Source organism: Anabrus simplex, chromosome 1 (assembly GCF_040414725.1).
Source record: "Anabrus simplex isolate iqAnaSimp1 chromosome 1, ASM4041472v1, whole genome shotgun sequence".
Classification (NCBI taxonomy): Eukaryota; Metazoa; Arthropoda; class Insecta; order Orthoptera; family Tettigoniidae; genus Anabrus; species Anabrus simplex.
In genome coordinates, this window is record NC_090265.1 from 1,441,624,350 (window position 1) to 1,441,652,172 (window position 27,823).

General features: G+C 38.0%; 1 protein-coding gene across 1 annotated transcript in view; it reads left to right on the top strand.

The window, feature by feature from the left end:
* Window positions 1-27,503, top strand: part of LOC136860530 (pyruvate kinase-like) — a 272,168-nt gene extending 244,665 nt beyond the window's left edge. Inside the window, exon 9 of the mRNA XM_068225910.1 lies at window positions 27,310-27,503. Coding sequence (XP_068082011.1) covers window positions 27,310-27,503 — 194 coding nt within the window. The remainder of the gene's footprint in view (window positions 1-27,309) is intronic.
* The last annotated feature ends 320 nt before the right edge of the window (window positions 27,504-27,823 follow it).

Sequence of the window (27,823 nt, forward strand, 5' to 3'; positions counted from 1 at the left end):
ATCATGCTTCATTGTCCTCTCTGTTCATCATTAATTGAAATTGGCTGAACATTTGTCTTTGTACATTCTTATAAAATGAAAATCTTCAACTGGAACCTACTCTTGAAAATACATTTTTAACGGAAAATGGAAGTACATTCTACTATAGCTTAGGCGGAATTATAACATTCAAGATTTCAATCTCGTTCTCATGACTGAATTACTTTCTTTAATTAACCTAAATTTTTATTTAATTCTTTAGTTGATCTGATTTTCATCATGGATTCCGATATCTGTTTAAGCTTCAGAATACTCAATAAGTTTCTTGTGTTAGGCAGCTAATATTCGCTGTCATCAACCTACTATTCATTAAGAAATAATATCATGTCTAAAATTCAAATATCTAATTCATATAACATATTAGCAAGGTCGAACATGTCATGCATAGCTCATATTTTACGTGTGTGCCAGTAAACATAGTGAAAATTTCTATTATTTGAAGATCTACACCACCTAAAATCAATTATTCTTTCATGTGCCATAGTAATGATTCATTTTATAGCTTCAATCCTGACTTGATTTGTTAAGAAGTCTGTAGCTCCGTATGTACCAATTAAACTTGTCATAACCCAGTATCATCACATTTATTTCTAGTAGGGAGGTTATTAGGTGACTATAATCCATTATCACAGATCCCATTTCAGGTTGAGTACGCCGCAATTATAGTGGTATTCATGTTCTCGAAGAAAAATCATTGCTATCCAATCACTGACAAGTATGATCCTATCTCGTATCAACTATTACATAAAATACTCCATTTCTTCTTATACTTGTTGAAGGATACAGTTCCATATACTTCATATTACAGCTTATTCTTCAATAAACTCTTCTACCTCATAATCAATGTACTTCACATCGCATATCTTCTCAATATCTACAATTCTTCATAATTATATCTTCCCTCGACGTAACATTGCTTCTATTCTTACACATAATTAACATAGGATCTATTTCTTCTCATATTGTCATAGTCATCGTCCCGTCTAACATCGTTACTCTTCCATAACCAAACTTATTAACACACAGCGTATAACCTATTCAATACTCTTTGAATGACATCTACATTAACCTTACTTACGACTTGGGATCTATACATATTTTCGTAACACACTTACCTATGGCATCAAATCAGTGGTAAGACTGAGATTCGTTTATATCTAGGTCACTTCCTATTCCAATATAAATTGATTGGCACTTAAGTTATTCGCGAGAGCTTGCCATATAAAAGAAGTTAATTTCGACGTTTACGTCGGACACAACGATTATATTTCACTTGCAGGTAACCTACATAATTCTTCTCTGCCAATCTATATAAACATTTTAAAAGAACAAGAAACTTATCTCGATTCCTCCGCATTTTGGGATGATCTGGTCTGCTCAGCTATTGCCTGCGAATCTCGTGGCTAGCAGCTGATTCTGCTGTCGTCATGTTTGATCTCGGTTGATCATCTTGGGCTGGATCGGGTAGTCCTGAGCTGTCCGTTTCCTCAGCTTCCATGGCAACAATCTCGTTCATGCAATGATAAAATACAACTTGAATCAGACATGGTGATGAAGTTTCTTAAAACCTTCCGATTGATTAAATATTAGCCTCTTATAATTTGCTTCCTTTGGTCACTAATTTTTCTACACTTATTTCCTCAAATATCTCTGCAGCGTTTAACGAAATTGATGTAGATTAGATTTATTTTATGGACTATTATGATGTAAATGCGTAATTCGAATCTTTCTATTCTTTAGGTGGCTTGATTTTATCTGCGTATAACGTTCTAGTCTTCTTCCGAACTCAATTAGCAATTTATGTGAAATTATGTCTTCTCTCTCCTTATTTTTCACTGTATATCAATAACTTGACGGAATATGACTACTGATATTATCCTGGTTCAATTTTCTTCTTCCCTTGCGAAGTTTTATCAGAAAATTTTATCCTCCTGGTTTAAGTACTGTACCGATTACGACCTGTACATGCATATTTTTGAGAGTTAATTGTATTTAATCATCACGCGTATTATCCGTGCAAGCCTGGTTTGTTTACATTCAGCGGGACGAGCGAGCAAGCTGAGGACAGCTGTATGTGTGACGTAGCTGCAGGGGCTAGTTAGATCACCCGCCTGTCATCCCACGTGCAGCTGGCCTGAACTCGTATGTTCTAGATTCAAGCGTCACACCTTCCCGAACATTCGGCGGAGAAAAAATTTAAAACTCCTATAATAGTTATGGTATGGACTTAAGCAACATGTCATTTGAAAGGGAATCACATAAACGTCGCAATGCTAGAATTTCAAGAAAATCCGTCGAGGGATTCTGGAGATAACCAGCTTCACGGCATATGTGACGTAGATGTTCCCAAACCGAATATAAGGAGGGCTCAATATAGCCTGATATCTCAGTCAGTCAGTCACAGTCGAGTAGTCAGCGTGGCTCTACTCGCTGCCATAATCGTCGGAGGCTATCTTCGTGTGGTTATAGTCTCACTGAGGAACTCTGAATTTCCTCGAAGTCTTTATTTACGAGTGTTGAGAAACTCTGAATTCTTCTAAGTCTTTATAAATGGGACTTGTAATATTTACGAGTGTTGAGGAACGAATTCTTCTAAGTCTATATAAATGGGACTTGTAATATTTACGAGTGTTGAGGAACGAATTCTTCTAAGTCTTTATAAATGGGACTTGTAATATTTACGAGTGTTGAGGAGCGAATTCTTCTAAGTCTTTATAAATGGGACTTGTAATATTTACGAGTGTTGAGGAACGAATTATTCTAAGTCTTTATAAATGGGACTTGTAATATTTACGAGTGTTGAGGAACGAATTATTCTAAGTCTTTATAAATGGGACTTGGAATATTTACGAGTGTTGAGGAACTCTGAATTCTTCTAAGTCTTTATAAATGGGACTTGTAATATTTACCAGTGATGGACTCTAAAATTTCACCAGTGATTTTTCAAAGACTTGTGATATTTACGAGTGATGAACTCTAACATTATTCAAAATTTTCATGAGCATAGACTTGTGATTTTCACCAGTGATTTTTTAAAGAATTGTAATATTTACCAGTGATGGACTTCAAATTTTCGCCAGTAATTATTCAAAGACTTGTAATATTTACAAGTGATGGACTCTAAATTTTCACCAGTGATTTTTCAAAGACTTGTAATATTTACCAGTGTTGGACTCTAACTTTTCGCCAGTGATTATTCAAAGACTTGTAACATTCACGAGTGATGAACTCTAAATTTATTAGAAGTTTTCATGAGCATAGACTTGTGATTTTTGCCATTGATGAACTATAACATTATTGAAAGTCTTCATTAACATGGACTTTTCATTTCCATGAGTGTTAAAGAGTGAATTCTTGAAAGTCTTTATGAACATTAACTAGTGATTTTACTAGTGGTGAGAAAACTAATTATTCAAGGTTTTCATGAACTTTGACATAAATTCTGCGAGTGACGAAGAACACATTTTCGGAGTTTTGTGCGCATTGATTCTATCAACCTCATTGTACTTGGGTAATGTGATTACCTGCAAAATCGTCAGGAACCATCGGAGGTCATCCCGAGCATCGGGAATTTGAGGCGTATTCCATGCAACCAACCTGGATGGTCCGTCCGCATCTTGACGGAGTACTTGGGCATCTTCTGGAACGTGTTCCAGCCGGTGAGGCCTGGTGAGCTGGAGACCCGAGCCATTTAAAGGACAATGTGGAAGACAACCCCTATCTACCATGAGGTGATGTGCAATTTAATATGCATTACATGAATAAACTCTTATCAAATCAGATTCAAACTTTTCTTGTAGATAGGACCCTGCCTCCTGTACCAAGCCCTAGCTAATATTCATCCAGTTTAGCCCTGAGAGCTATTCCATGCTTACGTTGAAAATAAATCTTAAAGTCGGGCTCTTTTACTGGTACAGTACATCTAGACATGGAATTTGTCGATCAAGAAGTCACTTTAGTTTTTTCTACTGTTGTCTCGTTTCAATAATCTAAATCCCATTTCTTTGTCTTTTATACGGCCATCGCGATTCCGTGTATTCTGCTATTGTGTCAATCTGGACTTCAATGACATTATAAGCTCATTTATTCTGTTTAACGTCGCCGCCTCTAGTCGCATTTACTCCGATCTCATTAGATTTCCACCTTAGGGATAGCGTAGTGCTACAATAGGAAGATAGGATCATAGGACAAATACACTTATGCAGTGTTTTCCCTCACTCCTTTCTAAATTGCGCACCGCTCTGCCGTTTTTACAGACCGCCCAGCTCTAGATATGTGCTACTTAATATTAATATATATTATGTGAGTCACTGGGTGTCACAAATTAAAATGTAAATACTGCAAAACTGTTTATTAAATCATAAATTTTCATTATTGTGAGCATAATTGCACAAATTTCATCGGAGTTTAAATGTTAAGCTTGACTATCACGTAATGTCGTGCACGAGTAGTGCCTAGATTAGCGTGGAATCACATGTGAGCACGCCATTCCGCATGACATCACAAACTCTTATGGCACCCTTATGGCACTGCACAGAAACCGAATGGCTAGCCCCAGTGTTACATGATTATGCATGAGCACTAGAACACTAGACGTTCAAAATACTCTGATATGTCTTGTTCGTAATAAACACTACAGTTCTTCAATTTTGCAGTTAATGTCTATATATCTGATATTATTAATGCCCTGAGGGGAATAAATTGAAATTTTATCATATTCATTTTAACGTAGTATTTACCACCCGGCTGACGACAGTTTCTGGGGAGAAAACTCCATATGGAGCAAAGGATCCTAAAATGTCAATGTAAGTAATGAAAATAGGAATACGAGAAGGCACATATAATGTTAAACACATTGTCGGGTCAGTGCGGGAAGGGGGAGCAACAGAAGGAGAAGACAAGGACAATCTTAAATGGGTTCTCTATTCATTTGTCCCATTTCTTCTACATCCATTTCCTCTCGGCTTCCAATGAGCTCATTTCTGCTTCTTAGCTTCATCAAGAGCAGAGGCATCAACATTTGTTGAAAGGCCATCTCAACAGATTTTCTGTTTTGATGTAAGCTGATAAGGCTAAACTAATATCTTTAAATATGGAAAGTGTCTGCAGATCATGGTGAAGAAACTTGGCAAAGGGACCTAGAGGATATGGATCAGCTGTCAGAGGAGATCCTGTGTATTTCATAATGGTACTAGGTGATAAACAATAAACAAATATTAGGAGAATGGTTGACAGGAGTGGATGAGGTATGAGAATCATAGGAAATGATGTAGTGAGTGGACTCAGTTGAGTACTCCCTTTCAGTGAAGGTCTTAGTGAGAGACTCCAAATAACCACGCTCCCATTATCCATGAAATATTTTTCAGCCATTCGAATGATTAAGTCTAGAATAAAAAATGAATAAAAATAACTGCTAATCCAACAACAGGCATGTCCATTCTCTCAATATACTAGCGTGAAAAAGATTTTCACCATTAAGTCATTAATGGGATACTTGCTTAATTTCCTGTACTTGGAGAAGCCATGCTTGTATACCAGATCAGAACTCTCCCTGCTTGTAAGGAAAATCCTCCATAACAATTACCAGTCTACTGCATGACTTCTTAGAAAGTTCTTCCCGTCACATTGCTTATTGGAACTGAGATTCTCATTAGTTTCCCTTTTTAAATAACCATCATGTCATTCTTTCTTCCTACTCTTAGTCATGGCTTCATATGAGATTGGGACGGACTTGCAGGCTTAGAGTACATGAAGTAATATAAGATAACCTGTGTCATTGCAGTTTCTGTACTTATAATTTGGGAAAGAAGTTGCCATATTCTGTGTGTTTAGTACCATTCATATTTTTATCTTGACTTGCAGTAAGAAACCACAGAAAAATGTTTATACAGATTAGCGTATGTTATCAATAGAAAGACTGTCTCTTTCTGTGTTACAAGATCTCCCAGCCCTCTTTCTAGCTTGGGTCACACCGCAATTTATTGCCTGTAGACATGGCCAGACTGCACTAAGGCCGAAACACTGAAACTTTGCAACACTGTACTGCTACTTCTAGGAGTCTTACTTGTAACATATGGGAAGTTCATCTTCAATTATGTTTCCTCAAATAAAAAGTTGCTGGGAGAGCGGTTTTCATTGGATACATATCAAACAAGGTGAAAATTAAAATAAACACGTCAATGTAAATATGAGAATAGACAAACATATGGCTACAACTAGAAAAACAATACAATCCTATGTCCATCAAAATTCAATTATAACATTGGGAATTAACTAACTACATAATCACTCCAGCGTCATCAGCTTTCTTTTCTTGCCAGAACTCTTAACCGTAGCATGAGGTTGAAGTTGCTCACGTCCGTAGATTAAACCTTAAAATACCCTACATGTGACTCGTGGGTGGTGCTGAACGAGCAACTGTGATCTGGTTTCTAGTCTATCTTATGATCTCCTGGCTATTTATACATGACTGCGTCATATCAAGAAAGCTGCTCTTCTCAGAGCTCTTATTTTCAATATAGGAATCTAGGACCTTGCAGGCGGATATGTCAGCTGAACAAAGAAGGGATCAGTAAATCAAACTGTAAATATTTCTCAAAATTGCTACTGAATGCCAATGTTGATATTGTTCTCATTGAGGAGACGCATGTGCAAGATGAAGATCAATTCTTCAAAAGAGTTCATATTCCTGGTGAAACTGCAATGACAGTTCCTATGGTATAGCATCATTTGTTCGTAACTCTATCACCAATGTTACGTTGCTGCGGCAAAGTGTAGATGAGAATATTCACATAGGCTAGTTGTAATTAAAGTAAATGATATTACCATTACAAATGTTTATAAAGCTCCTAATGTACCATGGCCTGATTCAGTTATATCTACTACTGAACACCCTTCCATCTATCTAGGTGACTTAACAACCATCACCAGGAGTGGAAATATGAATCAAATGTTGAGTGGTTTCCCATTTTCACACCAGGTAAATGCCGGGTCTGTACCTTAATTAAGGCCACGGCCACTTCCTTCCACTTCCTAGGTTTTCCTTTCCCATCGTCGCCATAAGACATATCTGTGTCGGTGCGACGTAAAGCAAATAGCAAAAAAAAATTGTTGAGTGTGGCTTGAGACTCGTTGAATGGGCAGAAGTGAGCAATCTTGATATGATTTTTTATGCCAAAGATAAAGGAACTTTCAGGTCTGCAGCTTGGAGAAAAGACTATAATCCAGATTTGTGCTTGGTGAGTTGTAATGAACATTGTTGCCCTCTACCTTCTTCCAGAAAAGTTTAGAATTACTTCCCACACAGTCAACACAGACCAGTATTAGTTGAAATTGGTATAACAGTTTCCCTCATTAAATCAACTCCACGACCAAGATGGAATTTCAACAAAGCTGATTAGAAGAAATTGCTGAGCTAGATAAACTTATTCACTGGATACCAACGAAGAGTAACAGCTATAAACGTTTCATTGGAGCGGTGTATTGTGCTTCCAAGAGAAATATTCCAAGAGGCTTTCGTAAAGAGTATATTCCAGGATGGTCCTAGGTGAGCGAAGTAATCTTTAATCAATACCAGGAAGACAGCAATCCAGAGACTGCTGATGAGCTCTTACAAAGTCTAGACTTTTCTCGAAGACAAAGATGGGTTAATATAGTTGAGATTTTGAACTTCACTCACTCCAGTCAGAAAGCATGGAGCCTTCTCAAAACACTTGGAGGAACTGCCCCAGCAATCAGGGAACAACATAAAGTTACTCCAGACCAAGTTGCGAATCATATTATCTCAACATCACGTGTTCCATCAAATAAAAAACATCCAAGATATGTCAGACATCAGTTGAAGGTTGTGAAAGCTGCAGCTGTCCCTATACCAAGCTTTGACCAACCTTTCTCGGTGGAAGAAATTGTTCTTTAAGAGAGGTAAAATCTGGAAAAGCTCCTGGATTTTACGGTACTTACCTAGAGTTCCTAATACATACAGGAACGTATACAAGTAGCTGGTTTGCTCAGTTTTACACACATGTATTCCAGACTGGGATACTACCTCCAGATTTCAATGCAGCTAAGGTAATCGCCATACTAAACCTGGGAAATTCAAGTGATCTAGCAGATAGTTATAGACTTATAGCACTTCTCAGCTGCTGCTACAAACTGTTTGAAAGACTTATTTACAACAGGATCAGCTCTGCCATTTTCGATCAAATCCCATCAGAAAAGGCAGGTATTAGACCAAATGGATACTGGTGTGATCAAGTTCTATCGCTAGCAACATAGATTGAAGCAGGCTTTCAAAGGCAAATGAAAACTGGCGCAGTATTTATTGATCTTACTGCAGCCTTTGACACTGTTTGGAGAGAGGGTCTTATAATCAAGTTTCTAAAGATCATTCCATGTAGAACAACAGCTCACATCATTAACAACATGTTAAGCGACAGAAAAATTCGGGTCACTATGGGAAGTGAAATGAGCACTGTGAGCAAACTAAAAAACGGTTTACCTCAGGGCTCCATTCTCTCCCCACTATTATTCAAACTGTAGATCAGTAATCTTCCGGGCACCATCTGTAGAAAGTTCTGCTATGCTGATGATATTGCAATAGCAACTCAACACAGTAAACTACACCCTGTTGAGGAAAGCTTGGAAAGCTATCTAAACACATTGGAAAAGTGTTTTACACAATGACGGCTTTCTCCTAGTGCCAACAAAACTGAAGTTTCATCTTTTCACTTGAACAACAAACTAGCACATACAAAGCTTAATGTCACCTTCTGCGACAGAGCTCTCAGATTCAGTTTCCCAAATATCTAGAAGTCACCTTTGATTGCACATTATCTGTTAAGAAACACCTCTCAAATATTGCGAACAAGCTTAAAACTAGCAATAATACCATACATAAATTGTGTGGATCTACATGGGGAACATCGGCAGACATCCTACGCCGTTCATCTCTGGGTTTGGTTTATTCGTGTGCAGAATATTGTGCCCCTGTCTGCCTTAATAGCCCCTACACGAAACTCAGTAACTCGCAGCTTAACACCACTATGCGTATAACCGGCACTATTAGATCTGTCCCAATAAATTGGCTCCCTGCACTGGCTGGAATTGCACACCCATATTTACGTCGCTCATGCGCCCTTGTACGAGAGGAGAGTTCCAAAAAATTGAGCGAAATCTACAACTTCAAGTCCATCAAGATATTCCATCTATCAACAGAAATCGGCTTAAGTCTCGTCAACCACCTATATTAGATGCTCAAAGCAAGCTGGGAAAAAATTGCAGTTACGTGGCAACTTGGAAACAACGGTGGGAATCACAGATAGAACATCTGCTACATAATTTCTTCCCCCAAGGGCAAACAGTTTCAGGGTTCAACTTACCTCGTCAAACTTGGATAATTTTGAAACGACTAAGGACAAAACATGGTCGATGTAGAGACTCTGTTCAAGTGGAAGAAAGAGACTAGTTCTGAGTGTGACTGCGGTGCCCCCGTCAGACTATTGATCACATTATGCATGGCAAGATGGCGCCGAATGAGACGGTAGAGTAAAGTTGCTCTTGCTATACCCTGTTTAAATTGCAAGTTAATCAGCTGAAAGTGCTAATCCGTGTTAAAAAAAGTGATATATTTAAGTGCCTTCTTCTTTAAAAAATAATCATCATGTCGGTAAAGGAAGTAGCTAAGAAGATATCGGCTTTCGAAGATAGCATGAAAGACTTTCAAGCTCGCCTAGACTCAGCAGTCAGTGCCGCTAACCCACCGAACGTGCTTCAAGCGCTTGGTGCCGAGTTCCAGGAATTCAAGAAACAGGCCAGCGAGGACATCTCCATGCTTAAAGGGGAGTTGAAGGCTCTTGAAGATCGGCTCCAGAAACAAGACGACGCGTTGGACGAGGCCGAACAGTACAGTCGCCGGAACTGCCTATTATTGCATGGTGTCCCGGAACAGCCGTCCGAGGACGTCTACATTAAAATGCTGGACACACTGAAAAATAAACTTTCGGTTGAACTTTCAATTCTTGATGTGGATCGCTGCCACAGGCTAGGCCGCCGAAATAGAACGTCTGCTGAATTGGTCTCACAGGGAAATCGGCCTATCATTATAAAGTTCCTACGATACCATGATTGTGATCGAGTGTGGCGTGCAAAGCGAGCTTTGAAGGGCAGTGGGCTCATGCTAACTGAGTCCCTCACAAGTGCGAGAAAACATATACTTAATCAGGCAAGGGATTTATGGGGACTGCAGAAATGCTGGACTCAAGATGGACGCATTTGTGTATTAAGAGAAGATGGAACCAAATCTCAGATATCCACGATGGCACAGTTAAAAAACATTGCAGGGAGTAGGATGAACTCGTGAAATTAAGAGAAAGAAATTATGTGTGTAGTACCGATAATTAATTTATATTTGTGTGTGTGTATGTGTGTGCTTGTGAAAGTCAGTGAATCTACTCACCAGGTTGCTGGGGTAAGCTTATTTTACATCTTACTTAACTTTTGTTTTTCATACTGCTTACTTTCATATGATTGTTGACCAGTATAACGGTAATACTATTGACCTGCATTCCTCTCCACAGCCCTCACCCTCCCCTTCTCTTTCGTCCCTACCACCTTCAACAGGACTTGTGTTGCAAGAGCAGCTCAGTAGCCACCCGCGATCGTTACATTGTTGCCACCTAAATGGCCAGTCATTATTAGCTCATATGGAGGAGGTACAGGCTATTTTTGAAGTGAACAATGTACATATTATTGGAATCAGTGAAAGCTGGATGCGTACAGACATGCCGTCATTGGCAGCTAACCTTGACAGATACTCAATATTACGCCATGACCGCATTGACAAAATAGGCGGTGGACTTCTACTTTATTACAGAAATGACCTGAAATGTAAGATAATTTCCACTTCTGACCCACGACTTACACTGCGACCGGAATTTATGTTTGTAGAATTAGACTGCCATAAAAAGATATTGATAGGGATTGTATACAAGCCGCCTAAAATAAGACAGACTGATGATTTTGAAGAGGCATTAGCAAATCTTATCTCGGCATACGATGACATTATAATCATGGGCGACTTTAACACTGACCTTTTAATTCAGACTAGTGACGCGAACAATCTACTGAATTTATTTATCGCTACAAACATGACAATTTTACCCCTCAACGCTACTAATCATGTTCATTACTCTGACCGCACAAGTCATACCTTAATTGATCTTCTTGTGACAAATCAACCTCAAAAAGTAATTAAGCACGGACAGATCCCTGCTCCTGGCATCTCTTCACATGACCTACTGTACGTGTGTTATTCTACTCGAATACCTAAGTACAAACCACGCTACATTACAATACGGGACTTACGACATATGGACCGGAATAAACTACGCTACGGTGCATATAACTTGCCTTGGGATAGTATACGTAATTTTCAGAACATTAACTCTAAAGTAAACAAATTCAATTCACTGGTACTGGAAATATTTGACAAGCACGCACCAAAGAAACAGGTAAGAATCACCCGCCATTCTTCCGCTTGGCTAACGGCCGAGATAAGATCTGCTATGACCAGTCGTGACAAACTGTACAGACAATACAGACAGACGCATGACACAGATGTTTTCCAGGAATACAAGATTCTGAGAAGCAGAACAAAGCAGTTAATTAGGAATACCAAATATAAATACTTTCAGGAACTGATGAACAATAACAGCCCGAGACAAAAATGGAATAAATTACGCACGTTAGGTATAGGTAAAGCCGTAGAGCAACATGTGCCAAGCATATCGCTAGATGTTTTAAATGATCATTTCGCACGGCCAAGAATAGCCTCTACCTCCTTCCCAGAAAATTCACTACCCTTGTTACAAGAGCAGCCTGTGTATGAGCAATTCTCTTTTAGAAATGTCAGCTCGAATGAAGTTAAACGTGTGATATACGCTATAACATCTAATGCCACAGATAATGATGACATTCCTATATCGCTTATTAAGGATATTTTAGGAGCTGTTCTGCCAATACTAACTCATATATTTAACTACTGCCTGACAAACGGAGTTTTCCCAGATGTTTGGAAAGATGCACTAATTAGACCCATCCCGAAGAGCTCCAAGTTGGATTCTCCTTCAGATTATCATCCAGTATCCATTCTACCACCCTTATCCAAGGTGCTTGAACGTCTAATTCATACACAAGTTACTGAATACCTTACCAAGCATTCCCTCTTGAATCCCTTTCAATCCGGCTTCAGGAAAGGACATAGCACTGCGACAGCTTTAGACAGATGATATCAGACGTGCAATGGACCAACGGGACGTGACTGTATTGACATTATTAGATCTCAGTAGTGCCTTCGACACTGTTAATCCTCAGTTACTACTGCAGAAACTTCGAGAGCTAAATTTTAACAGTGTATCACTTCGTTTCTTTTTATCTTATCTTGAAAATCGCCGGCAACGTGTAACAGTTGGAAATTTGAGTTCAGGATGGCAAAGGAAGACCCTCGGCGTCCCTCAGGGGTCGGTTCTTGGACCACTGCTATTTATCATCCAAATTAATGATATATCAAAAGCTCTTAAATTCTGCAAATTGCAAGTGTACGCGGATGATATACAGATTTACTATCATTCAAAACCGAGTGATATTGATACTGCAATTACTAAAATAAATTCTGACCTTCAACATCTTAGTGACGCAAATTAAAACAGTTTATTAATGAATCCAAATAAGACTCAAGTTATTATTATCGGTACCAGTAAAAACCTTTATTCCCTCAAGCAACAGAACATCCCCCCCCCCCAATAATTTTAAACAATAAAATCATACCCTACTCTACTTCAGTGACCAACTTAGGAATTATCATGACTGAGACTCTAAACTGGACTCAACAGGTGATAAGCACATGCAGTAAAGTACATAAAAGCTTATATTCCCTGAAACGGTTCGCTAATATATTCTCTGTTCGACTTAAAGTACAAATAATTCGCTCTCTTATACTACCTATATTTGACTACTGTGACACTGTGTTGACTGGAATAACCTGGGACAGTAACAAGAAACTGGACCGGAGCCTGAACAGCTGCATAAAATATATCTTTAATCTGCAATATGATGCTCATATATCACCTTATTATAAGGAGCTGTCGTGGCTTCGAGTGCACCAGCGCCGTGAACTTCACATGCTATCGCTTCTGCACAAAGTTCTTTCCACTAATACTCCCGACTATCTGTCTTCATCTTTTTCTTACCTCTCGTCCTATCATGAACACAATACAAGATCTGGTTCCTCTCTTGCCATACCTATAAACCGTACTGCTGTGTACAACCGCTCCTTCATAATCTCTGTGTCTACGTCATGGAATTCGCTACCTGCGAACATTAGAGAAAATCCTTCTCATCGCAAGTTTAAAGTGGCTTGCCGGGAGCATTTGCTGGGTAGATCGCGCTGACTTGCTGGATAATTGTTGAGTGAATGAAGGAATGAATGGGATGAATGAATGGATTACTGCAGTTAAATAATTTAAGTGTACGTTATTTTGTGTATTTTAAAATTAAGGATTCTTTCATTATTATTATACAAACTATTGAAAACTTGGACCTGAAAAGAGACAGTCATAAAGCTTGGAGACTTCTGAGACGTCTAAGCAATGATCCAACCAAGACCACCGCACATCATAATATCACTGCTAACCAAATAGCACATCAGTTACTGCTGAACGGGAAGGCAAACCACAAATCACAAAAACCGAAACTGCAAAGAGAAGAGCATGAAGAGAGCGACGACCTAACATCATCACTCAGCATGGAAGAATTAGAGAAGGCTATCAAACAGAGTAAAAATGGAAAATCAGCTGGCTTGGATGATATACGAACTGAGCAAATTAAACACTTTGGCTTAATGACAAAGAAATGGATTCTCCAACTCTTCAATAACTGTTTGAGCAGAAACCAAATTCCAAAGATATGGCGGAAGAGCCGAGTGATTGCCTTGCTGAAACCTGGTAAAGAAGGGAATGATCCAAAGAATTTTAGACCAATTGCGCTACTATGTCACCTTTACAAACTGCTGGAAAGATTGATCTTAAATCGCCTATTACCTGTAATTGACCCATTACTTATACCTCAGCAATCTGGATTTCGTCCTGGTAAAAGCTGTACTGGACAGTTATTAAACCTTACACAGTTTATAGAAGATGGGTTTGAGGCTCGTAAGGTGACAGGAGTGGTATTTGTTGACTTATCAGCAGCGTATGACACTGTCAACCACCAGCTACTATTAGTGAAGGTCTACAATCTAACCAAGGACTTTAACCTAACAAGACTCATCGCCACTCTTTTGCAGAATCGCAGGTTCTTTGTTGATTTCCAAGAACAGCGTAGTCGATGGAGACTACAGAAAAACGGTCTTCCGCAAGGAAGTGTGCTGGCTCCAATTCTGTTCAATATATACACAAACGACCAACCCATAGCCCCCAATTGCAGTAGCTTCTTGTATGCTGATGACCTCGCCCTAGCCACTCAGAGAAGAGATTTTGAAACAGTGGAGATCACCCTCACGGATGCCCTTAATGATCTTTCTAGATATTACAGCACAAACCAGCTTAAACCGAACCCCTCAAAGACACAAGTGTGTGCTTTTCATCTGAGAAACAGGGAAGCCACTCGCAAGTTAAAGATAGTATGGTCAGGAGTCGAACTGGAACACTGCGAGTCTCCAAAATATCTAGGAGTGACACTTGATAGATCTCTTACTTTCAAGAAGCACTGCATGAACTGCAAATCAAAAGTCTCCACCAGGAACAATCTTTTACGGAAACTGGCCGGATCACAGTGGGGTAGCCAACCTGAAACCATCCGAACTTCTGCAATGGCACTATGCTATTCTGCAGCAGAGTATGCGTGTCCTGTCTGGTATAATTCAACATATGCCAAACAGGTGGATATAGCTCTCAATGAAACTTGCAGAATTATAACAGGTTGTTTGAAATCCACTCCAGTTGAATGGCTCTACCACCTTGCAGGAATAGCACCTCCTTCTGTTCGAAGAGAAATAGCTGCGAACAAGGAAAGAAAGACAGTGGAACAGGAAAGGACCCACCCTCTATATGGGCATGCACCGCATCTGCAACGTTTAAAGTCAAGGAAGAGTTTTCTCAGAACTTCAAAGGAACTTAGAACCACTACTGAAAAAGCCAGGTTGCAATTATGGAGGGCTACATCCTACCTTCCTCCTGGCTGGATAAGATTTTCTGAAACTCTACCTCCTGGCTACAATGAAGAATGGATGACCTGGAAGTCCCTGAATAGACTGAGATCTGGAGTTGGCAGATCCAAAGTTAATTTGGCAAGATGGGGCTATATAGATCAAGAAAAAATCCAATGTGACTGCGGAGAAGACCAGACAGTCCAACATATGCTCCAGTGTCGTCTATGTCCAGCCTCCTGCACAGAAGATGAACTATATCAAGCATCAAAAAATGCTTTGGAAGTGGCCAAGTTTTGGGCAAATGTAATATAGTAATTATAACTGTGTACAACATGTATGTTTCTGATACGAGAATAATAATAATAATAATTATTATTATTATTATTATTATTATTATTATTATTATTATTATTATTATTATTATTATTATTATTATTATTATTATTATTATTATTATTGCTATTAGTATTATTTGTTTTATTTGTATTCGAAATTATAAGTTATGTATATGTATACTCATCTAGTGGTTAAGTGTAAGAGAGGGCCTTGAGCCCTAACTTCGCCACCAATAAAGGCATTATCTATCTATCTATTCTCATGAATGTGAGCGGCGAGCTTGGCCTGGTGATTGGAAGGATGTCATCATGGCTACTTCTGAGTCCGTTGTATGGATCAACGAACTTGTTGTAAAACTTTGAATATTATTCACATAATTGTGCTGTCCTAATATTTTGTTTTCTTTGTGTATTTATTTACTTTTATATCAGCACATGTCATGTAAATGCCGTACCCTAAATAATAATAAACCATAGGATCAGCATCATTAACATGTTTTGTGTAGTTGTTGATTAAAATATTTGCAAAATAGGGCAAAATATGGACAGAGAAGTTCATATAGAGGTTTTTCACAATAAGAGCAGCATCCTCTTGTATCATTTACACTTTGCATTGCAAGCTGAATCAATATACACTTGGATCCTTACTCCGAAGAAATACTACTTCATATTTCTCATAGATTAAAATCTGCATGATCTTATATACACTTGTGCACACATTTAACAGCAATTCTGATGGGCCCGATAACCTACCTCTGCTTAAGCTATTAAACATGTCATTTCCACTGCTTCATTTCACATGTTCGAGGTACAGTATCTGCAATTAAGTTTACCGGCTAGCTTAAAAGCTACATAACCTGAAATGTAAATGACAGGAAGCATGTCATCGAAGTCTACTTCTATTTCATTTACTTTAACAAGCACACAGGAAAATTCACTGCATATATCTGTTTCGTCAGTTATGTTCAATGAATCGGAATCTAATTGAAACATATCCTTGCTTAAAAATATTTCTTTATATTTTGTAGACCTTGATCCTAGCAAACACTGCACTTTTATCGTCTTCTCAGCTTCAAAAACGTAAGAAAATACATTATAATTGGCACCACACAACTGTCTATAAGCACTAAATCTCTTCTCAAGTTTATCGGTTTGAAACTTTCCTGCCAACACATACTCGACTTAAGGTAGATCTAAACAAAAGCTTATCAACTCAAGCATGGCACTTGTTGTTTGTATGAGAGCCCTGAAAATGTCTACTGAAAGGCGACTGTATTGCAAGGTCATATTAAACCATATCATCAACCAATTTACAAATTTTTCAAGAATGGCGTATGGCTTTTAGTGCCGGGAGTGTCCGAGGACAAGTTCGGCTCGCCAGGTGCTTCTTCTGATTTGACTCCCGTAAGCGACCTGCGCATCGTGATGAGGATGAAATGATGACGACATATACACCCAGCCCCCGTGCCAGCGAAATTAACCAATTATGGTTAACATTTCCGACCCTGCCGGGAATCGAACCCGGGGACCCTGTGACCAAAGGCTAGCACGCTATTAGCCATGGAGCCGAACTGTAATCTGATATAATCCCTTGATGTGAATGGAGAAGCATCCACCTGTCTCTTTCTGCTTCTAATTGACTTACTCTTAAAGTTCATAACTGCCCACCATCTATTAATCAAGTTAAGAAAATATTCTATTTCAGAATAGCCTCTAGTAGACACTGCTGCAATTATCTCGTTACAAAAATATTACAAGCAAGAACCACGTTCTGTCTCTCTACGACTGATGGAAACACTGACTTGTAATTAAGTCTAGAGGCACGCTTCAATAACGCGTGCCATTCTCTCAATACTGAAAACTGGGCTTTGAAAACTGAACGACCATGACCAACGGCAGGATCATGTTTTAGCTTCATCACACAGATTTAACCAATTATTTCTGACAGATTTATGGCGATGAACAGTATCAAATAAAAAGTAAATAAAAGAATCACACTTTGGGTTGGGCATCTTATAATTTAAACTTCCACCCAGAACAGAAAACATGTTGCGATTTATCTGATTATTATAAAAAATAATGCTAAGCACAGTAAAACCATAATTTTCGACAGTACATTTAGCTTTTCTTGTCAAGGTAGCTAAGTCATCACCTGTTAAATATTTCACTGGCACCAGTGCAACTATTGCAGAAACACTCCCAGAAACGGAACTTATCATAACGGCATGAATGGTTCCAGCTAACATTCCTGTTTGATTCTTAGCATGGCCATCGCCCTGTGGGTGGGGGCGGTAGAATAACACCCACGGTATCCCCTGCCTGTCGTAAGAGGCGACTAAAAGGGGCTCCAGGGGCTCTGAACTTTGGAGCGTGGGTTAGCGACCACGGGGCCCTTAGCTGAGTCCTGGTATTGCTTCCACTTACTTGTGCCGAGCTCCTCACTTTCATTTATCCTATCCGACCTCTCTTGGTCAACTCTTGTTCTTTTCCGACCCCGACGCTACTAGGTTTGCGAGGGCTAGGGAGCCTTTCATTTTCACGCCCTTCGTGGCCCTTGACTTCCTATCGCCGATATCTTCATTTTTCGAAGTGTCGGATCCCTTCCATTTTTTCCTCTGATTAGTGTTATATAGAGGATGGTTCCTCTTCCTCTTAAAACAATAATCACCACCACCACATCTGAGCATGGCAATGCACAACACCTGACTTAAACTGGCGATATGAGTTCACATACATTTCCTCCAAGAGAGATTTACATATCGCTGTCTTACAGAAAGACCGCGTGCTGTATTCTTAAGAAAATTGTCATTATCTTGATCAGATAACACATGTAATACCTTTGCTATGCGTTTGAGATGTCTAGAATTAGGAAGAAACATAATGTTTCGATTGCAAATAGCAGCATAACAAGAAGAAAGTATGTAGTAAATCAGAAATGAAAACTGAAAAAGAAGGTAGGAATATAACTTCTTGGACACACACAGGTGTTTAAACTGATGGCTTAAAAACACTGCTTGCTAGGAGTCTGGAAATTCTTCACCTCAGTGAGATTCAGTGAAAGTCTCAAGATCTGACAGCTGGCCTTTGATATGGTTAACCATTTTCTTGTAATGCATCTGAGGTTCCAGCTCATTAACTGCATGGAATACACAGAAATTGTTCAGAATGTCCCTCAGTTGTGACCACTTCTGTAACTTTCCCTTTAATAAGGGATCGTCCTTACCTACATTTTCCCTTTCACAAACACTGATAACTCCAACAACACTGAAACTTTTATCAATATAAAATCAATCAATACTGATCTGCATTTAGGGCAGTCGCCCAGGTGCCAGATTCCCTATCTGTTGTTTCCCTACCTATTCCTTAAATGATTTCAATGACAATGGAAATTTATTGAACATCTCCCTTGGTAAGTTATTCCAATACCTAACACCCCTTCCTATAAATGAATATTTGCCCCAATTTGTCCATTGTATTCCAACCTTATCTTCATATTGTGATCTTTCCTACTTTTAAAGACGCCACTCAAACCTATTCGTTTACTAATATCATTCCACGTCATTTCTCCGCTGACAGCTCGGAACATACCACTCAGTCGAGCAGCTCGTCTCCTTTCTCCCAATTCTTCCCAGCCCAAACTTTGCAACATTTTTGTAACGCTACTCTTTTGTCGGAAATCACCCAAAACAAAACCAGCTGCTTTTCTTTGGATTTTTCCAGTTCTTGAATCAAGTAATCCTCGTGAGGGTCCCATACACTGTAATCATACTCTAGTTGGGGTCTGACCAGAGACTTATAAGCCCTCTTATTTACATCCTCACTACAACCCCTAAACACCCTCATAACCATGTGCAGAGATCTGTATCCTTTATTTACAATCCCATTTATGTGATTACCCCAATGAAGATCTTTCCACATATTAACACCCAGATATTTACAATGATCTACAAAAGGAACTTTCACCCCATCAATGCAGTAATTAAAATTCAGAGGACTTTTCCTATTTTTGAAATTCAAAACCTGACGTTTAACCCCGTTTATCATCATGCCATTGCCTACTGTCCATCTCACAACATTACCGAGGTCATTTTGCAGTTGCTCACAATCTTGTAACTTATTTATTACTCTGTACAGAATAACATCATCCACAAAAACCTTACCTCTGATTCCACTCCTTTACACAAATCATTTTTATGTATAAGAAAACATAAAGGTCCAATAATACTGCCTTGAGGAATTCCCCTCTTAATTATTACGGGGTCAGATAAAGCTTCACCTACTTTAATTCTCTGAGATCTATTTTCTAGAAATATAGAAACCCATTCAGTCACTCTTTTGTCTAGTCCAATTGCTCTCATTTTTTGCCAGTAGTCTCCCAAGATCCACCCTATCAAATGCTTTAGACAGGACAATCGCGATATGGTCCATTTTACATCCAGATTCCAAAATATATGCTATATCTTGCTATATCAGTCGAATAACCTTTCCTAAAACCGAATTGCCTATTATCGAACCAGTTATTAATATCGCAAACATGTCTAATGTAATCAGAAAAAATGCCTTACCAAAGCTTACATGCAAAGCATGTCAAAATTACTTGCCTGTAATTTTCAGCTTTATGTCCATCACCGTTTCCTTCATATACGGGGCTACTATAGCAACTCTCCATTCCTTTCGTATAGCTCCTTCAACCAAACAATAATCAAATAAGTACTACAGAAATGGTACTATATCCCAACCCATTATCTTCAGAACCAGTATATCCCCAGAATTCTTATCAATTCCAGCTGCTTTTCTAGTTGTCAAATTTTGTATCTTATTGTAAGTATCATTGTTATCATATGTAAATTTGAATACTTCTTTAGCATTAGTCACCTCCTCTATCTGGACATTTTCCTTGTAACCGACAATCTTTACATATGCTGACTGAATACTTCTGCCTTTTGAAGACCCTCACATACCACACTCTCCTTGTTCATTAAATATTCCTGGAATGTCCTTCTTGGAACCTGTTTCTGCCTTAAAATACCTATACATACCCTTCCATTTTTCACCAAAATTGTACGCCTGCCAATTATGTTTGCCATCATGTTATCCTTAGCTGCCTTCTTTGCTAGATTCAATTTCCTAGCAAGTTCCTAAAATTTCTCCTTACTTCCACAGTCATTGCTAACTCTATTTCTTTCCAATCTGCACCTCCTTCTTAGTCTTTTTATTTCTTTATTATAACAAGGTGGGTCTTTACCATTCCTTACCATCTTTAAAGGTACAAACCTATTTTCACATTCCTCAACAATTGCTTTAAACCCATCCCAGAGTCTGTTTACATTCTTATTTACCGTTTTCTTCCGATCATAATTACTTCTAAAAACTGCCTCATGCCTGCTTTATCAGCCATATGGTACTGCCTAATTGTCGTACTTTTAAAACCTTCCTTTCTATCACATTTATTTTTAACTACGACAAAATCTTCGTGATCACTAATATCTATTACTTCGGTTACTCTATAGAGCTCATCTGGTTTTATCAGCACCACGTCCAGGATATTTTTCCTTTTAGTTGGTTCTGCCACTTTCTGAATCAGTTGTCCTTCCCATATTAGCCTATTTGCCATTTGTTGGTAATGCTTCCTGTCGTTGGCATTTCCTTCCCAATTGACATTTGGTAAATTCATATCTCCCGCTACAATCACATTCCTTTCCACGTCGTTTCCCACAAAGCTGATTATCTTATGAAATAATTCTGAATCCGTGTCAGCCCTACCCTTTACCGGTCTGTACAGTCCAAAGACATCTAGTTATCTATTATCTTTAAAAATGAGCCTTACACCTAGAATTTCATGTTTCACATCTTTAACTTTTCGTAGCTTACAAATTCTTCTTTCACCAGAATGAATACTCCCCCACCCACCATTCCTATCCTATCTCTACGATACACACTCACGTTCCGTGAGAGATTTCTGAACCCATTATATCAGTTCTCAGCCATGATTCAACTCCTATTACAATATCTCGTAAATATATATATTTAGTAAGTTACTTAATTGTATTCCTTTCTTTACGATACTTCTACAGTTCAACACTAACATTTTTATGTCATCCCTACTTGACTTCTAGATCTTTGTACCCTCATCACCGCTCCCTATGCAACACTGTTTCCCTGAATGTACCTCCCTATTACCCTTCTAAACAAATTGCCTTACTTATACGTACCACTGCGCTTTAAGTGAAGGCGCAGATCCCTATGTCCTACCCACCCATTAGGATCTATAAATTTCACTCCCAGTTTACCACATACCCACTCCATTGTCTCATTTAAATCCGCTCAATTTTTGGTACCTAACTGATTGACCGAGTGTAAAATACAAATTCATTTTCACTACTTTCTGTCAATAATCTCAGTCTGTTTCCTAAACAGTCAGCAAGGAGGGTTTTACAGTTATTTAAGGCTACAAAATCTAAATATATTCTTGCTCAACAAGTTTTTGAATTGTTCCTCCTCTATTTTCTGAATTTCTTTACGCATGTCATCTGGAGTTTTCTTGTTGATGGACTGGGCTTGGTTACATAATAGGGAAGGTTTGGGAAAATCCTAGGGAGAGCACCAGATTTTAATGTAGGCCTGTCTTTTTCCCTTGTTTTCCTTTCACCATTGTGATCAATGTAAGTATTACAAACTATCCATTTCATGTCCGCAATCCGCATCGATATGATAATATAACAACCAAATAAATATCGATACTTTTATTTATCTTTGGCAATTTTATAAGTACGTACATGTTTTAACTGCTTAGAATATTTACATAAGCTTTTGTGTAAATAAGGTAAAAGTGCACACAATATATATTCTCATATTAGCCTTGATAATATCACATGGGAACTTAAAAAAATGTTTTCTATTGGGGAGGATGGTAGTGGTGAGAGGGGGATGCAGTGTTCATTAAATATTTGATTAATTGTCTCCACTTCCACTTACATATTCTTCTAAGTCGTTAAAGTTATTAGAAGGCACACAATGTACAAGTTCCCTCAACCACTGTGAATTTTCTGGAGGGAAAAATTTGAGCAGAGACAAAGTGTCTTCTTTTTTACCAACTTCATTCTGGGAGGCAACAAGTTGTTTAACTTTAAATATTCTTTACATACAATGAGAGTTATTTCCTTTGATAAATATTAAATGGTTGTGATAGTAAGCCACTGTAAGCTTCACTTGCTGGCAACGTTGTTGCTTTGTAGGACAACTTTACATATATCTGTATTCTGAAAATACAGTTATTGTTACTTGGTTTAGGTAAGAACAATGATTCCAACAGCTCCAACCAATCTTCAGTAAGGCTGTTTGCTTCGATAACCTCAAATAGACAAGGAATTTTTGCTGCTTAGTTTCATGAGCTGTATTTACTGATCGATGTTTTCAACAGTTTCCACTTGTTGTAGCTGAGTTCAATGAAGTCCAAAGTTATGATGGCATTGATTGTATGAGTGGCCACGCATAGGGAACAAATATGTAACGTTCACGTTGTAAGATTTTGACAGCCAAGCGTAAAACCGAACTACAGTTATGCTCCTGTTTTGCCTGTCACAAGAATCAGACAATAATATTTTCTTCACATTTTTCATCGTAGGCTATTTTTTCTAAAGAACTGTTGGTATGTACTGTATTTTATAATCGTCACTTTTCGAGTTCTCCCGAAATGATAATGCCAAAATCTCCTGCACAGTTTCGATACATTGAGGCTTGGGTCATCAAAATATTTACGCCCTGACTTACGTAGACCATAATGAGACTGCTTAGAAGGAAATAGTGCCCAGTGATCCTTAATCATATGCCACAATGTATCTTGTAATTTTGAAGATCTGTTGCTATGCTTGCCTCGGTTTTCATTTAGAACATCATTTTCATTGGATAGGTACTAATCGTAGTACAAATTTCAGTCTTTCTTCAGTTAACTGTAATGACTTCATGGAAAAACCTTTGCATACGTCATTCTATCCGTTAATTTTCACATTGTATGCATAAACATTCTGACGATTTTTAGTTTTAGCATAGCCTACTCCTTACGACAAGCAATAGTCTTTCTGTCAATCAAGTCTACAAGTAACGTGTACTGTTTTTGTTTCTCCCCTATCCCCCCAGAAACTTTCAAATAGGTCCTTTTGATCATCTCTATGAACTCCTTTGTGGTATTTTAGACTGAAACACTTATCTACACGAATAAAACATTTAGCTGGAATGGCATTTTAGACTGAAACACTTAATAAAATATTTAGCTGGAATGTACTTTCCACCTCTCAACACGTAACTTAAACCACTATTTCGTCTTCGTCTTCCTTTTTCTACTTCTTTCTTCCACGTACTACTATCCTCATTACTTTCGGCTCCTTGAATAGAATTATCACTCTCTTCAGAAGAGGAACTGACATTAAATTCACTGGCATTTCCCAGTTTGGTTCGTGAGTACGTTTAAAATGAGTAATGTAATAGTTTCCCAACTCACAAATTCATTATTAACAGCTGAATGTCGCCTGCAAGGAAACTTCATGTCTGGCCTTGACAAAGAACTTTGATACCACACACCAAGTTCTCTGGACTAACAACTTAAACACCATATTAAAATACTTGCCTCTACTTCCATCTAGGATCGTCGGACACAAACAACTTTTTATGGATATAAGAACAGACATCGGGGATTCAGAATTCATGTGCCGGCCTAAGTCGTTAGTCCACCCATGTCCTCAATTACAGCCACCATCTACAAAGAGGTAAAAAATACTAGTATCGTACACTGTTTGTGGAAAATAATTATCCACGAATTCCTCCCTCAACCCAAGCACAAAAATGGACTTATATAACTGTGAAAGGAATGTGTTTATTTTCAGTATTATTATGCTTATAGGTCATGTAATCAAACTGAGAATGTTCATGTCTCACTTACAAAATTTATAAACATATAAATCTGAACTGAAATGAAAAATATGAAAATTAATATTCATTAAATAAAACACACAATCGTCGGACCTTGTACTCACACTTAGTTCTTACCTGATTACTTACACATACGTTATTTGATGGGCGCCATCTACAACTCAATGCAGCAACAATAGAATGAGAATCTTCAATATCTCTAGAGTGTGGGGTAATAAGCTTACTTCTGACAACATACCGTATAAGTTCTGGGAAATGGAGATTGTCGTTTTGTTTCACCATTAAATTTGAGGTTATGTAATTCTACTCTTGAAATAAAACGATACATTAATTTGATAGAACAAAATATATTCTTAAATTGTATAGAAAAAATAGCAAGACCTGCTGTGATAAATCAGATGAGAATATAAAATTATGACATTACAACTGAAAGAAACTCGGCATTAAATTTGAATTCTTCTTGACCGGACATTTAACAATTATGCACGAAATTTGTCCCTCACTGATTCACTTGATTGTACCTCCAACACTTTGAATGTAATTACGAAGTATTCCTTTGAGTTGGTGTTTGCTGTAGATGTATCAAGCCTAATTTGGTGATGTATCCTTTTTGTTTAACTGACGACTATCCATGTGACTGCTGCTTCTACATCCAGATGACTGACTACTATCATCTCAGTACAACACTTCTTGGTAAGTGCCTCCATCCATACGACTTCTTGGCAAGTCTCTCCGTTCATATGACTTCTTGGCAAGTCTCTCCGTTCATATGACTTCATGGCAAGTCTTTTCCTCCAACTGAACTAACCGACGGAGGTCTCACCTTCCAATTGACTCCATCACTGTTCACCATCCACTTGACTGACCGACCAACTGAGGCCTCACTCTGTCAATAACTAATGACTGACGCTACAATATACAGCCAGCTTATATAGACATTAGTTGACGCACCTACACAATCTCCAGAAATAACTATGATCTACTCCCACCCGGCGACAAATGTTGCATACAATGGTGAAATTGCCTGGGGCACCCTGGGTATCTCCAAGAACATGAGCTCACCGCTAAATGCACACAATGAAGGGGCGATGACTCGGCATTTATGCTAGCAGTATTGCAACATGTGCGTTGCAATGTAAAAACTTATTACAAAGCACAACCATATATAATATTATGCAGCAAGTCTTACTTTACATGGTTAAATGCTAATATTCACACACCCACATATATATACACAATAAATTAAGTACAAACACGCAAGCGATAAACATTGCAGAATTGAATTGAACAATAATAATGATACAATAATAGTAATAATAATAACTTAGTATAGACATAATAATAAAATTAGTAATAGCACAGGTATAATAATAATAATAATAATAATAATAATAATAATAATAATAATAATAATAATAATAATAACAATAATAATAATAATAATAATAATAATAATAATAATAATAATAATAATAATAATAATACAGATATCATCTTGTAACGGGATTTGAACCGTTACAAAACATACAACAGAATAATAAGAATACTAGTATACTGATCCACTCTTCCATACTCCTGTATTTTCTCAGCTCATGTCCTTTAATTACTTTAAAGCAATTTTACTTTTCTTTCAATCAATGACAATAGTTCCCAACCTCAAGATGACAAACTCAACAAGCCCAAGAAAGTACTAGAACCATTTACCAGAGCAAATAATGTAATAAAACACTGAGCACAGTTCTATATTTTGTGGAATACCAAACGAAAACCCACAAACATCACATAACTTAAATGTGTGATTTTTCACTGCTTCATGTACTTCTGTACCTTCTTCTGACGAGAAGTCGAGACAGCTTATAGGTACGGCACGAGTGACAGATACTACACTCTTAGCTACGAACATCAGTCATAACAGACAATGAATCAATGCATATTCATTATCAAACTGTTCATTATGCAGTACATACAGAAAATTTGTAACAAAAGCACAATTGCACTACCACTTTGAAACTTTACGACACCACCTCAATTCGCAAGATTGACCGCGGATGGAACAGATGTTCATTATCGAGCCTTGAGACTTGATAGGCACATCCGAGGCATTCGTGCTTACCCCTTGCACCTCTTGCACAATACTTACATTTCATCAGTGTTGCACTCAAAATTATATAAAAATGGAAGTATAAAACTCTGTGTCCTGAATGGTTGATATTAAAAATAATAAGTTACGGAAGGAATTATATTTTTTGTTTCTCTATATATCTTCTACATACTACAGTATGTATCGAAAATAATATCCATATCGTCATATGACTATAGTATAACTAGGTCATTGACGAAAATATAGTGTACAGAAATTTTTGATGGAGTTCATTTATGTGTGTGCAAAAAACTTAAACTGTGGGGGTATGTCAGTGCTTTGGAAACCTGACTCTCAAAGGGTTGAAAAGCAGGTGTTCCATTACACATAAATCCCTCCACTGATTGGTACCAAATGATACCCTTTGTTCTTCTCTTACATCAAAATACATCTTGGCTGCCGAACATCCTTCGGTGGTCCAGAGTTTTTACTCCCTTAGAGCACTTTCATCATTTCAATGGGCACAGTACTTACATTTCATCAGTATTGCAATCAAAATTATGTTAAAATGGAAGTATAACTCTGTGTCCTGAATGATTGATGTTAAAAATGTTAAGTTACGGGAGGAATTATATTTTCTTGTTTCTCTAACTATCTTCTACATACTACAGTATGTATCCAAAAATAATATCCATATGCTTACCCAGTACACTATTTATTATTTCCAGCTCCACCAACGAAGGACTGGCAGAAAGATGTAGATATGCGTGTTCAGTGTGCCATTACTTATGGCAAGAAAAACGGATTCATCAAGCGAGGTGATGCAATGATTTTAGTATCTGGCTGGCGTGAAGGAGTTGGTTTCACTAACACCATGCGTATTGTGTATGCATCAGGCACAGAAACTTGCAATGAAGAGTAATGTATCTTCAGTAAATTTAATAAATGATCTTTCTTAATATATTTCTTAATATAAGTATATTTCTGTCATATTACCAACGATGGTTTGAGTCTGGCTCCCTGGTGAAATGCTCAGCACAGTAGCCGTTGGCCCCATTTTCAGTTCCAAGTCGTGTTTGATTAATTCTTCTAGCTAGTGAGCTGGGTGTTTATGTTCATTCCTGGGAAGGACTTTTGGAATCGTATGGTACCAGCGAATACTACTATCGATTTTATCCTAATTATCAAAAAGGGGCTGTAATTATGGCAACATTGCGCATGTAATTAAAGACGGACTTTTAA